The following is a 14,476-nucleotide window of genomic DNA, read 5'->3' on the forward strand; positions in this document are numbered from 1 at the left end:
GGCTCATCTGTTAGCCAGGAAAACGTATCGGTGGCTAAATCCAGGCTTTCATTACGTGTACTTTGTCATCACTGGAAAACATATTTACAACATAAACATTAATCGGTCAACTTTATTAAGTATATTTATGACATGAACATCAATCAGTCAGTTTTATTTAGGGGGAACAAGAGAAATGCTACATCTTTAGGTGGTAGTTAATACGGTCACCTTCACAGGATCTAGACTCAGGTAACAGACAAGCCTCTGGGGACATCTGTGGGGAATATAGACTGCTATAATGAGGGGGTAAACATACTCTACATGGACTCCACCATTCCCTGGTTTGGGATCCTGGATGGAACCTAAAGGAGAAGGCCAAGCAAGTACAAGCCTCGAGCACTCTCCTCCTGGCTGTGGACCCTACTTTAGCTAGCCTAGACAAGCCCTTACTTCCCTAAGATGCTCTGTCAAGTCTCTTGTTGGGTTAACAGCAGGTAACTAACACGTTGGACAGGTATCCAGTTGTTGATTCATTTACCCCAGCTCCCCCTCCAGTATCAACTTAGACCAAAGTGAGGCTTTCCGAACGAAAACGCCAAGTCAAACAGCTGGGGTTTTTTCTCTCCATGTCTCCTTTAGAGTCTTTCTGCTTAGCCTGCTGGTTCCACACGCCTGAGTCTTAAATAAAGTGCAAATTCAAAGCTATCTCAAAAGGAACAGGCGATAGGGGCTGATCTGATCCTAGTCTCACAACCTATGGTGAGCCCCATGTCTGGCGCATGCTGGACTAAACCTCTGGGGGGTAACCCATTCTTTGCGTTTCTGTTTCATCATTTATGAAATATTATAATTATAGCGTGTCCTTTATATGCCTCGTAGAATTAAATTAAATGAAAAGTCTCAAGTGATATTCTCTTGATGGCACAACCAGGTCTGTGAAGCCCTCTGCAAGCTAACATTTTCTACTTCATCTCCACAAAGAGGCATAATGAGATCTGAAGGTAGATTTCTTGGGTTCAAGTATCCACCCTGCCATTAGTGTCAGCATTGGGCATCAGTTCCCCACTCCACAAAAGAGGGAGTTGAGGTGGAGAGCTCGGTGAGAACTTTCCATCTCCACAGCCATCTTGTACAGGGCTGCTGTCTGCCCTCCCTACCCGGCACGCTTTCGGGGTTCACTGGTTAGAAATGAAACTGGGAACCTAATGCCAGGGCATCCTTCAGTTATCCCAACAGGGACGCATTCATATTGTCCCCGCGGAGGAATGCTAAATCTAAAAAAACAAAACGACAAAAAACCTGGGTCCTCTTGTCTTCAGCTTTAGAGAACAGGAGTCAACAAACAATGCACTTGAACAATGGGTCTCAGGTCGCACCCCACCTGCTGCGGACCACCCTCAGGGGTCCCATTTGGATTTCTTCAATATCCTCAGATCCCTGAGCAACTGGCCTGGCGCCCACAGCGCCTGCGCTTGGAGCAACACCGTCTTTGCCCTCAGCGCCTCTGCAGCCACCCTGGAGCCACTGCGCCTGCGTATCAAACGGTGCCCTTCATCATGGCGCTTCCTTTCCGAGCGGTGCATTTCGGGACATGTAGTTTTCACGACCAGATTGTGGGAGTCGTGGTTTGTGAGCACCAAACGAGGAGGCCCCGCCGCATTGAATTGTAAGTGTGTGATTGAATCTTTGGGGCGCTGGGGGTCCCTCGGTCACCTCGCGTTCGTGCTTCTCCCTGGATGACACTTGCTGGTTACGGCCACACAGAGCATGGGAACCTTAATAGTCTGGTCCCGTTGTTTTGGGGACGCAGGGAGGGAGCAATGATAACTCCTGGCCTTCTTCCTCTCCCCTTAGTGGAGCGCATGCGTGGGGGCGAGAACCTGGCTGGGCACTTAAAGTACCCAGGGATAGCAAAGCCCTGTTTGATCTGTGGGGCCCCAGATCGCACAGGTGCTAGAGTTGCTCAAATGAGGTGTGCCGTTCCAGCTAATAGGGAGGTGCACCATAATTCACGGGCTCTCCAAAGTTTTAAAATTTGGAGTCTGGCCACCCGGATAAGGTGGGTCTAGCTAGATTTCTTGAAAACCAAGGCCTGTGCTGAGCGGGCTAAGTGAGGTCCAGGCATCAGGGGAGAGCTGAACCTACCGATGCTTTAAATGGTTGGCTGAGGAACTGGAGTGAAAGGGGTAGAGACTGGGAGTGAAAACAGCTTCAGGCAGTTCACACAAGCTGCTCAGGTGATGAGCGGTTGGAGTGAGTGGGTAATATGCTGAGATTGGTGGACCCACGTCTTGGTTAGCCCCGCCAGGTAGCTTGTAAGCAGAATATTGGCCATGTTGCTTTCATTGGTGTAATCAGAATGGATGAATACCTTCTTTGTTTCTAGAATAAAACCTGGCAAGATACCTTGCAATAAAGATCAAACCTACTAGCAGTTGTATCGTCTAAGCCCTTTTGCTACCGTGAAGAATTAGGCCTGAATGGCTTTTCTTATATTTTAATGGCCTCCAGCTGTCCTCACCCTGCTGTCTTTGACTCACTCTCTGCTGTCAGCTGCTGCTTGTTTCTGAATGGCACCAGTAGTCCGTGATTTGGAGCAGACAGCTCACTGAGAAGTTTAGCTTTCTTGGTCATCCGATTTGCAGAAAGCTTACAAGGTGCCTTGAAGTCATCTACTTTGGTTTGTGTAGTTTATTTTAAAGCGGTGGGTGACAATGATGGAGGATGATCTGGGTCTCTTCTCCTCACCCCACCCACTCCACTACCATTACAGAGTTAGTTCCTTGTGCTTTTACCACACACCCCCCACTCCCGGTTTTTATTCTCTTTCTCCTTCTTTAGCACAATTAGGTGAATCTGAGATTGGCCACAAATTCACTCTTTCTCTGTACCTTGGTGACCTTGAACTCCCGTCCCTTGACCTCCACCCCCCAAGTGCTAGGATTACAGGCCTGCACCAAGCTTGTTTGTGAGTTACTTGGGTTGAACCCAGAGCTTTGAGTTAGCACTCTGAGCCACACCCTCAGCCCTGTTTCTCTCTTTGAGACCTTACCTTTTTTTTTTTTATTCATTTATTATATATAAGTACACTGTAGCTAAGTACACTGTAGCTGTCTTCAGACACACCAAAAGAGGGCATCAGATCCCATTACAGATGGTTGTGAGCCACCATGTGGTTGCTGGGGTTTGAACTCAGGACCTCTGGAACAGCAGTCAGGACTCTTAACCACTGAGCCATCTCTCCAGCCCGAGACCTTACCTTTTAACCCTCTACTTGCTAGTCTTTTTGACATCAGGTTCTGTGACATCAGAGAGAGGGAAGAGTTGTAAATTCCAGAGTGGGTGACTTACTCTTTGGACCCTGATATTCCAAGAGCACTTTGACTCAGGAGGCTAATGGCTTTCCCAGGTCACATACCTGTCCCTTACTGCCACCCGGAGTAGAGTCCTGGCCTCCTCCTCCTTGCCCTTAGTCTTTATCCCATGCCTGGCGCCTTGTACTGACTGCATCCTGCCCCATCGCTGTTCATTATCTGGTAGGACCATTAGGAAAGGAGAGACATTTTCAAGACAGTAATGCTTTCTGTGTGTTACTCATGCTTCTTCGTGATTACTGGCCAACTCCTGAAGGAGAATTTACTAATGAAGGAGTCTTTGAGAGGCCAAGGTCACACTGCTGCTGAGCGTAATGGGTTTACCAGATCTCCAGACCCCTGGGTATTTTCTTCCATTTATTTCCTCTTGTAAGCACCTTGGGCCCGTTTGTTTTCCTTGACCTTGGGAGTCAACGTCCCGTGCGTATCAATTCATACAGGTGACTTGTGGGCAACAGTTAAATCATCTACCATATCACATGTACACAACTTAATTAAGAAAGAATTATGAAAATAAAATGGAAACGATTATTTTGTTTTAACATACAGAACGGCTAATCCCTAAGATTACTAGACGTTCAAAGTGTAAATTCCAGCAGCAGGTTATAACACGCAAAGAACTCATTTTTCCCAGCGTAGGTTGGAATCTGCTGCTGTTTAAAGGCAAACACTTGTGGCACCTTAACCACCGCTATAGCATTTAAACAGGGCTTTGCATTATATGCTCCTTGGTTTATCTGACTTTGCGCAAGTCAAAGGCAAAACTTGGTTATCTTGAGCCAATAGCTGGTTGGTTTTCAAAGTTCTATAACCTTGAATAGACTGAGGTCTGAATTTTATATATTAGATACTTTTTTATAACTGGAATTTCTTTTTTCTACACTGTCTCCCAAGAGGTTTACTTCGGGAAGCCCATTCTATGAGGCGTATGAAATTTCCCGTTGCTTTCCTAATTCTAACCTTAAGTTCGTAGGAAGGAGTGTGATTTTGAAGCTCTCCCTCTGTATCCAGGTGACTTGCTGAGGCTAAAGTTCCCAGATCTGACTGACTGGGTGTGAGACAGGCAAGGGCGAGGAAAACCTGGGGGTCTGCTTGATTTGAGCTACACAGAGTGCTTTCCCAGTGAAGCAAGCTGGGGTCTCCCCCACGCCCGTGTGGAGCTGCAGGCACACCTCTCTTAAAAAAAAAAAAAAAAAGGCTATGGACACTCCAAACTATAGCTCCTTGGCAACAACCCTCAGTAAGTCCTTTTGGTGACCAAACATATCCTGAAGCTAGGGGACATGGCTAGATCTAGCATATACTGGTTTTGGGTGCATGCATAGTAAGGCAAACTATGACCTTAAAATGAACATTTGAGGGTGTTGGGGGAAAGATCTCCATTTGCCCACTTTCGGCTATGAGTAATTGGGATTAAAGTCAAATGCATTGTGGGAAGAGATGTGAACTAAAGCTTACATAACCCATATCAATTAGAACTAAAGGACACCCCACTGCTAGCAGTGAGCTCCCTCCCCCTCCAGAACCCACAAAAGGAAGCCACAGCCTTTGTCCACTCCAGCTCAAGTAGTCTGTTGGCCTCTTGTAGAGTATCTGGCCTGTACTACGTCTGCTTCTGCACAAAAGTCCTTGTCACTTTCCCATCTGTGTACACCTTCAATTTTTTAAAATGCAGTGCCAAGAACCTGGAGACACCCATTTGGAACAGAGACCTCTGGTACTAGGTGGGTGGGTTCAGAGCTGGTCACACACTTACCCCTTATTTCCTCCCCACCTTAAAGGGGGTAAAATACGGACTCGCTGGCTTAGCTCATCTAAGCATGGCAGCACAGACAGCACAGTAGAGTCAGGCTGTGGATAACTTCCCATAAAGTCAAGTTTCAGAAATAGAGGGGCCCACCCTGTGTCATAGCTAATGAGACACAGGCCATGGAGAGCCTCTGTTCTCGGGCTGTCACTGCACTGTCCCCTGCTCTAGGTCTCCTCTGCTTTTTAGAAGAAATTTTATGTATGAGCCAGCCATTTTCTCAGGACAGTTTTTTTGCTGTCATTTATTCTTCCCCTCCAGGTAACTTTTGGTTTTTATTTTAAGCCAGGATGAGCACAGTTAACATTCAGAAGGTCCTTCTTTCCCAAACTAGCTCACGGTCGAGTCAGGAGAAGGCCGGGTCCATTTCCAAGTGAGGGCGTTAAGTGCGCAGAGGAGTCAGATAGGAACAGGTGACTCAGGACCAGCGCTGGGCAGGGGACTGCAGAGAGCCACAGGGAGCAGGGTCACCTGTGCAGAACCCCTGCCCCACCTCTACGTGCTCTCTGTTCACAGGCCTCTCTCTGTCAAAGACGCGGCTTCCCAGAGTGCTCTCCTCTGGAAGCCCTGCATTGACCTGTTTCTCAGTCTCTCTCTCCCCAGGTCAGAACTTCCAGCTCCTTGGTCCTGACCTCGCAGCTGCCTCTCATGCTGATGTGTACCGGTTACGTCAATCACAAGTGAACCACAGCTGGCCCGCCATGAACTGGAAGGTGAGAATAGTTTCAAAAAGTAGTTTGGTTTTTGTTTGCTTTGGTTTTTTGTCTCTCCACATATGATGTCTGTCGCACTACTAGTGGAACACCTGAGCTCAGGGGGTCTGGAAATTCCAGCCCTTTTGTGGACGTGTGGGTGGTGGGGGGTGACTGACAGCGTTTGGTAGAGAACAGAAGTAGGTAAGCAGAGTGGAAGGACAGATCAGAGTCCCTTAAACCTCTGCGGACATAATTCCAGTGACCTGAGAACCTTCTGGAAGGCTCCACTCTCTGAAAGTTCACTGCACTTCATGGTAGCGGACTAGGGGGCCAAGCCTTTAACGCAAGAGCAACAGTAGAGATACTGTATCAGTAGAGTGATAGTTTTAGTGAATTGAGTCTCTTCTCCAAAAACACGCACACACACATAACCTCATGCACTCACACACAGTTGATCTCACACACACTCCAGCAGTAGTCACTTTCTCCCTATAGGTCTGCCTATTTTGAGAGATAAAAAGAACTTAAAGAATAAGAGGAGATGAGTGAGAAATTTAGGCCAGCTGAAGCCAGTTTCTGAGCCCTTTAGTACGGTTGCCCTCTGCTGGCATCATCCGCCCTCCCTCTGGCATCGCCACCCCACCCCACCCCCACCCCCACCCCACCCCCTCCTGGAAACTCTTGCCTCTCCAGTCCCCATAAAGAGAAAATAAATAATGGAACCAGCTAACTCATGTCCTTTTCAGTTTGTTCTCTAACTTCCTGTTCAGAGAACACACTCCTGCCCTCGCTGATGCCGTCTGGGGCTTGTATCCCAGAGAACCATGAGCTGTGGCATGGGCTCCATGATACGAGAACCCCAGGATGTATTCGTAGGGACGAGACACTACCCTGTCCAGATCTAAGGCAGTCTCAGCCCTGAGCAGCCTGGGGAACTTGAGGGTGATGTGGCAGCGCTCACGTCCCCCACCGGCTAGATTGTGAGCATGGAGTCGAGCTTGTCCAATAGCGCTCAGGAGCAGCCACGAGACAGGCCATTATCGGGGTACTTGCCCCTCGTGTCCTTTGTATTGACATCATCACGATCCTCCACTGCACCCAAGCTGTGGGATCCGCACTCCTCGGTGACAGAGTGGCTGAAAGGGGACGTAGTTACTGTCCTAGTTAAATTAAGCAACTGGAATGTATTTCTTCCTCACCCATGGTTTCATTATATTATTCTATCCCAGAAAGAATATCCTCAGAAACCCTCAGTAGCCATTCCTAATAGTTAAGTAGTGTCTAAGGTATCGAGTCCAGCCGAGTCGTGGCTGACCTGCAGGACTTAATTGTAAACCAGATTCGGGTGGAAGGGCAAAACGTGTTACTAGAAAATTCAGTGATGGGAGAGTCGGCCATCCACAGTGGATCCAACTTCCTCCTCACCCATCAGCCACCTCCCCACAGTTACAGGCCTCATCTGTTCAGTCAGGACTGTCTGTACCCTTTGTTGGGCCCACGAAAGGGGACAGTCCACAGAAAGCACAGGGCACACAGACTTTCCAAGAAATAGCAACTGGTGCTGCATCTGCTCCACATGAGAGGGAATCACCAAAGGTCTAGATATAATTGCAGGGACATGGATGTGTATAAATTGGAATCAGGAGCTGGGGACTGGCTTCACTCTAACCCTGACCATCTCTCCAGCCCCTTACATTGGCTTTCGTATATGTCTCAGGGCTGCCTACCTGGGACTGGTGCCGCCCACAGTAGGCTGAGCCCGGCTACATCAATTAATAATGAAGACAGTCCCACAAGGACAGGCCCACAGGCCAGTGTGGTCTAAGCGGCTCCTCCTGCCCAGAGCCAGCCCAGCCTGGAATGGTTTGAAATGGGACACAGCATTGGGCACAGAGGTAGCTTTAAAGACTGATGGTCTCTGGCCTCCCAGCTCTCTAACTATACTGAATGGTTGCTGTTAACTTCTAAATAACCCTAAAAACTTTCTTGTTTATTCTGTGCTTAAAAAATGCTGGCTTAGGGGGTTGGGGATTTAGCTCAGTGGTAGAGCACTTGCCTAGCTAGCGCAAGGCCCTGGGTTTGGTCCCCAGCTCCGAAAAAAAAAAAAAAATGCTGGCTTAGGTGGTTAACACCTGCTGCCCAGTGGCTGGCCGGTGGATTTAGTAAAAAATGTATTGTTCTCACTCCCTTCTCTGTCCAGGGCCAGGAGCCTCTGGCTAGGCTGGTTAACTCTCTGTGAACCAGAGAGGAAGGAGAGGAAAAGAATCAACATGCTTTATTCATTGCACAGACACACACATATACATTCACACACAGACACATATACATTCACACACAGACACATATACATTCACACAGACACATACATTCACACACAGACACATATACATTCACACACAGACACATACATATACATTCACACACAGACACATATACATTCACACACAGACACACACATATACATTCACACACAGACACATACATTCACACACCCACACTCTGGCCGGCCTGATCATGTCACAAATAAGTTTTCATGCATACATACATACATACACCTACACATGTACATAGAAACAAGTAGACATATACATTTGGATGGATGGGTGGGTGGATGGGTGATGGATGGATGGATGGACAGATGGATGGATGGATGGATGGATGGATGGATGGATGGATGGATGGGTGGGTGGATGGTTGGGTGGATGGAGCAGAGCTCCCCAAGCCAAACCATCCAACCAACAACTTTATTTCTTTCCTCTGGTCTTTTTATACCTTCTTAGACAAAAAGTTCTTTAGAAAATTGCCTCATAGATAAAATGTTACACAAAATGGGAGTTACAGAATGATGTTGATATTAAGTTCAAAGCAATGTTTCATTCTAACATGCTGGATATAAGTTCAAAGCAACTGTTTGTGTGTGTGTGGTCTTGCCTTTTCATAGTACATGACTTCATCCCTGGACCTGAATGTTTTTCCTTGAACACAAACTTGTCCCAAGTCGATTTCTCTTTTTAGTGTGATTATGAAAGCTCATTGTATTTCTTATTACACACCTTTACTTATTGTTATGAGGAGTGGGCACGTTCTGTTCTTGATTCTAACTTTGTTACATATTTCTACCAAAGCCGCTAAAACCATCTCTTAAAATTTTCTTCCTAAAATTTGAATCAAATCAGGAAGTCTATAGAATCATTAATTCATCTAAATGGCATTAATTCATGGAAGTTTATCCTTGTTAATCTGCATGAATCTATCTGATCAATAGTATGGACTAGTGCCCAGAGATTATTATATCAATTTAATAATGACAGGAAAGACATATCAGCTGCAAGAAGAAGAATCCTGAGATGAAGTCTCTGGAACTTATCATGGAGCTCACCCATCACAGACCATGCAAAAATGGTGGGCTGCCTCCAGGAAGGCCACCTACTAGCCTTAGTCTATCCTGATAGCTCCTGACATGCTCCAATCATAACTTTCCTCTCAGATGATTCTAGATTGTATCAAGTTGTCAGTTAAGCTAACTAGGACACCAGTGTGTTCCAGGAGTCTAGCCTCAGCTTGGAACATTGTAGCTGCTAAGTAACATTTGCAGAAGGAAGGAACCAGGACTCCTCGTCACTGCTAGAGCAATCAGCCTGTGTCTTTCTCCCTTGAGGTTCTCGAACACGTGCCTCTGCTGCTGTATATCTTGGCAGCAAAGACCCTGATCCTTTGCCTGGCCTTTGCGGGAGTGAAAATGTACCAGAGGAGAAGCTTGGAAGGAAAACTGCAAGCTGAGAAGAAGCGGCAATCAGAGAGGAAAGAGAACTGAAGAGACCTTAGAGGTACTGGGCTTTGCAGACAAAACCTGCCCAGAGGGCTGCAGTGCCCGGCCAAGGGTATGGTGGCCTGAGAGCTCTGCATCCTTGCTCTGTCACAGCAAGAGGGCACATGGGCACTGCAGCTAGGGTGCAGAGCCAGAGCCTCGGCCCCGCTGCTGACCAATTAGAGGATCAGTCCTCTGCTCCCTGCCTGTCGTGCTTTAGTGGGGGAGGGTTCTGGAGCATGTGTGGGGAAGTCAGGACTCAAGGGCCCTGGGAACTCTCCTTAAGGCCTTGCCACAGATATACCTGACTATTTACTTTTCATGTGGGAATCTGTTTCTTCACATTTCAAGCTGAACTCCGAGCCTCTCTTAGTATCGGGATTCAAATAAGGTGAGCAAGGATTCTAGATTCTGGTTCCAGAATCCAACTGGTTTCTCATCAGAATTTCTATACATGGCTGCTGGATCCCGCTGTGTTGCTTGTTAAGACCACAGCTTCCTAGGGTCCAGCCTCAGGAAAGGGCAGTGTGTCCACCATTCAGTCTGGGCAGTTAGTCCTTTGAACGTCCAACAGGTGATTCCTATATGGTCTGGTCAGCTCTGGGTTACCGTGGGAACCGCCTCTGGCGTCATGGCACTGCCCACCTGATGCTCTGAAAGCGGGCGTTCCCTCGGACTCCTTGGTAACAGTGAGACTGGGGCAAGCGTTTCACTAAACACGTCACACCTCAGCCCTCCTGACAGTGCCCCGAGGTGACAACAGGCTGAGAGAACAGATCTGGGAAGTGAAGCACCCTACTCACTCCCCAGCTGTGCCACCTCCGAAGTGTACAATAATGAGACCAGAGAACCACTGCCGTATGTCGCTCACCCAAGCCTGCTGCCACTCCTCAGAGAGTGGAGACGTTCCAGGCAGAACTTACCACCGTGGAACCTTGCCTTTCGAAAAGCGTCTTATTGACGGAAAACCATAAATAACCAGGAAGTGCTTGACCTCAGGGCTGGTCGGAGGTGAGGGGGTGTTCAGCAGTTTAAAATGCCGAGGGCAGACAGCTGAGTGGAAGTGGTTAGGTTTATGGTGCAGTCAGAGTCATGCTTCCTGTCAGCTGAGAGGAGGGCAGGAAGATCACGAGTGATCTCGTCGGTGCCGGTTAAGTTCACGTTTTCATTGAGCCAGGGCCACCGCGCGCATGCGCACACCACCACGTAGACCCGGCCTGGGAGCTGGCCTGTTTCAGGCTAGCAGCCCCTCCAGAGCCTGTGTCAAAGAAAGAAGCCCATGGTGTCCAAATGCACTGATTAGTAGGTCAGACTGAGTGGCCTCCCTGGGGTCTCCAAGAGCTAGCGGCAGTTGGCTCTGACCATACAAAGCACCATGCTGTTCTACCCAGCCTGCCTCACTGCTGTCCTCTCCCCTCCTTTCTAGATTTTCCTATTCAAATGTCAGCTTGGGTGGACTCCAGCAGCGAAGAGAGAAGAAAGACTTAACAGAGGAGGACACAGTTCTGGCCTAGACCTTTAACTTAAATGATTAACAGCGTGAATTTTTATAAGTTTTTAGAAGAACCAGTATTTTGTTTACTGAAATAAAATGCATTATTCTTAAAAAGGCTGTCTGCATTCTTTCCCTCTCCCCCCCCACTCTTTCCCTATCTCTCACCACCTCCTCCCCCGAACACAGAACACCTTATAAGAGGACTTTTCAAGCCTTCTTTTCTCTGCTACATTCTGGTTGTGGAGTTACGATAGCAAATCCTGGTGCATGTGCGTGCCCACATCAATGGTGACGCTGCTGTTGGGGACAGTCCCCAGCAATGGGAGCTCCAGTAGAAGCCTCGGCCAGCATGTCCCCACTTGCCACCACTTGCTTCTGCTTGTGTGGCTTGTTCCCATGGTGACTGTGCGTACCATCAGGGAAGCTGTGTGCTTGTCTATGTCGAGAGGGCTGGACCCTGTGCTGGCCTGGGAGGGTTTCTGTGGGGAGGGTGAGAGCCATGGGATATCACAGTACCTCAGTCTAGAAAGAGTCCATAGCTATCAGTCTTGTAGAGGCATGATGGCTCACACCTGCAATCCTAGGAGGCTGAGGTAGGAGGACTGCTGATAGATAGAGGCTAGCCTGTGCTAGCGACTTCTCGACCAGTTTGATGCTTTCCTGAGAGGAAACAATGGTGAGCTCCTCCCCTCAGCACCTAAGAGACCAAGGTGCTTAGAGGCTTAATTCTCTCACCTCATGGTACACTGTGTGGATGGAGGATGGAGGCGGGAACCAGCCCTGGTGTGCTGGAAAGTGCTGGGTCCCACTGCAGATGGCCACAGGAGTGTGTAGCATGTCCGTCACTCTTGTCCACTCGATAGAACATGAACAGTAGGGAAATTGCTTATATTAAATTTTTACTATGGTTGCTAACCACTCTGGGAACCAGGGGAGGATTCACACAGCATCAGAGATCACAGTACAGAATGGCCCTCCACTCACAGAGGGCAGATGTCACAACAGGTAAAAGGCTGTGTCCTCGGAAACTCCCCACCTGCAAGAAGGGTGCTCCAGCGTTTGCCTGGGCGCTAGCAGCCACTTCCTCTCAAAGGCCCCACTCGGACCTGGGGCTATCCTGGAGCATAGATGAGCAGAGTCCAAGGTTTTGGATCCTGTGGGTCTGCCTAGATGGAGCTCATGCCTGACCCTGAACCATAAGCAAGTCTCATGTCTCAGTTAAACCCTCCGGAGCAGCCTCCTGCCGGTGGCCCCACCCCTTCTCACGCCTCTGCAGAGTTAGGACACAGTCAGCTCTGAGCATGCCTGACCTCAGACGCAGGGCCCTGGATACCACCAGGCCCATCCACATTCCTTCTGTATTCTAGACAGAGACCCACTGACCTAAACTAGGGAGCCCGTCTGCCTGACCTGCAGGCGTTTGTGTGAAGCACAGCCTCCCGGGCCATGGGAGTTAGAGCTCACCCCTTGGCTTTGCAGAACGCATAACTGTCTCCTTGGATCACTCCGCAGATGACCGGGGGGGGGGGGGGGGGGGGCGGCTAGACTTAACCCAGTGCTTTCCTTAAAACAGGATGGAGTTGTCTTTCTTTACTGTGCGAATGCACCGTTCTGCCACTAGGGGGAGACGGTCGATCACCTGCTGGTGCTGTGGTCTTACTGCCTGTGTAAGCGAACCCAGGGGATCCGAGCCGTACTTTACATAGTAGTTTTGGAAGCAGTGGTTAGAAGTTATTGGCAGACTGGATGGAGCAGCCCACAGCCAGAGTCAGCAGCTGGGTGCAGTGAGAAAACAGCATAGCCATCCCTGGGTATCTGTAAGATGTCACCATGTTCTCCCCATGAGAAGTCCCCAGCGTCCCTCAGGCAGCCCCCTGTTAATCTCACACACACCTTGACCTGCCTTTTTGGCTAAGCTGGCAAAGTCTGAGGTGCACCAGAGAAGAGAGGGAAATAGCAAGAGAAACAAGCGGACCAGGCCAGAGCACAGCTGAACCCCACAGGTCAGACTGGAGGTGCTGGCCGGCAGCCTCACGTCATGCACCCATGTGATGACATTTGTCCCTCGTGGTGACCTTAGGGAAAAACCAAAGTAGCCCACACTCTGATTAGGAGGCAGAGGTCTGCGTGATGTGTTTCGGAGACCGCAGAGCCCTGGCTGTGCTGGCTCAGCTTCCTTGGAGGGAATCATAGATGCTCAACGACGGGCTCCCCAGACTTCTGTGCCCAGCCTTCACAGTGTTGCCTCTCGCTGTGGCTTCACTGGTCAGGATGCCAGAGCTTTGCTCAGTGCCAGGATCGGTGCCGAGCTCCCAGGTACAGAGATAGCTGTTCAGGCACAACTTATTAGGAGCCCACTCTACTGCCAGAAGTATGTCCATGGTCATGGTGGGCTGGGCTTCCTCCTGCCCTGGTGACAGGGACCAGCTTCTTTATCAGAGCTTGCTCGTGGCTCCAGATATGGAAGGAGTCTGGAGCTGGTCGGGTCCACGTGGCTTCAGGGCCTAGAGGAGAGAGGTGGGAAGTTTGTGGTTTGAACCCTCCACCCCTATCCCCAGGGTCTATCCAGTCTCTGTCTCTTCCTTTAATGAGGCCTTTGCAAACTCTGTGTCCTCTCTAAGCCCCTTTCTTGCCCTTCAGTAACCTGGACATAGAGAGATAATTGCTTAGCAATATGAGAGGAGGTATTAGTTATTTAGGTTGGAATGAACGCATTTGCCAATGACCAGCCACCCAGGGGAACTGGAGTACTTGTCACATCGCAGCTAGTTAAATGGCTGGCATAGCGTCTGAGTTTATCATTAGGGAGTTTTCCCTAGTAGTCTGTGGTGAAAAGACCTCTGTGTCCCACGGAGCTGGCACCCTGGACCCTGGCGCCTGGCATTCATCACGTGTACCAGGACAGCCCCCTTGGCACTTCTGACTTCAGTACCCGCCCGTCTGGTGACATCTCCGTGGACTCCCGGCTCAATCTAATGACACGTGAAACCAAGAAGAGATGGGCACAGGGCTCCCTGGTAGAAAGTCCTGGATTCTGTTGTAGTGACAACTCTGGAATTTTGGTATAATATTGCTGGTCTTTTTTTTTTTTTAAGAAACGGTGCTTTCATTTTAATCCCAGGCGTGGGAATGTGGGGCTGCTTCGAACCGTCCGCAGCACCTGACTGTGATTTGCCTCATGCTCTAGCAGAGGCATGGTTTTGCCAGCCGTAGACAGTTTCTGTGATTGTGTGATGTTAGTAGCTGTCGTCAAAGAAGAAACAAAAGGAAAGAAATTAGGTTTAGGGGTTTTCCTAATTCCTCTTTTCCCTCTAC

General features: G+C 49.0%; 1 protein-coding gene across 3 annotated transcripts; it reads left to right on the top strand.

Annotated features, from left to right (window-relative positions):
- Nucleotides 1-1,590: 1,590 nt before the first annotated feature.
- Smim11 (small integral membrane protein 11) lies at nucleotides 1,591-11,275 on the top strand. 3 transcript variants are annotated; one of them, XR_015632556.1, is made up of 4 exons: nucleotides 1,591-1,648; nucleotides 5,767-5,876; nucleotides 9,517-10,677; nucleotides 11,093-11,275. XR_015632556.1 is itself a non-coding variant. In XM_087575192.1 (4 exons), exons 2-3 carry the CDS (start codon nucleotides 5,865-5,867, stop codon nucleotides 9,670-9,672), a joined length of 168 nt encoding a protein of 55 aa, XP_087431318.1. In that variant the 5' UTR covers nucleotides 1,591-1,648; nucleotides 5,767-5,864; the 3' UTR covers nucleotides 9,673-9,685; nucleotides 11,093-11,275. The 3 variants fall into 3 exon arrangements, 2 of the variants coding, with proteins under 2 accessions (XP_087431318.1, NP_001124472.1); XM_087575192.1 differs by having other exon boundaries at nucleotides 9,517-9,685; NM_001131000.1 differs by having other exon boundaries at nucleotides 1,621-1,648; nucleotides 5,752-5,876; nucleotides 9,517-9,685; nucleotides 11,093-11,269.
- The last annotated feature ends 3,201 nt before the right edge of the window (nucleotides 11,276-14,476 follow it).

Source organism: Rattus norvegicus, chromosome 11 (genome assembly GCF_021556685.1).
Source record: "Rattus norvegicus strain SHRSP/BbbUtx chromosome 11, alternate assembly SHRSP_T2T, whole genome shotgun sequence".
Lineage (NCBI taxonomy): Eukaryota > Metazoa > Chordata > Mammalia > Rodentia > Muridae > Rattus > Rattus norvegicus.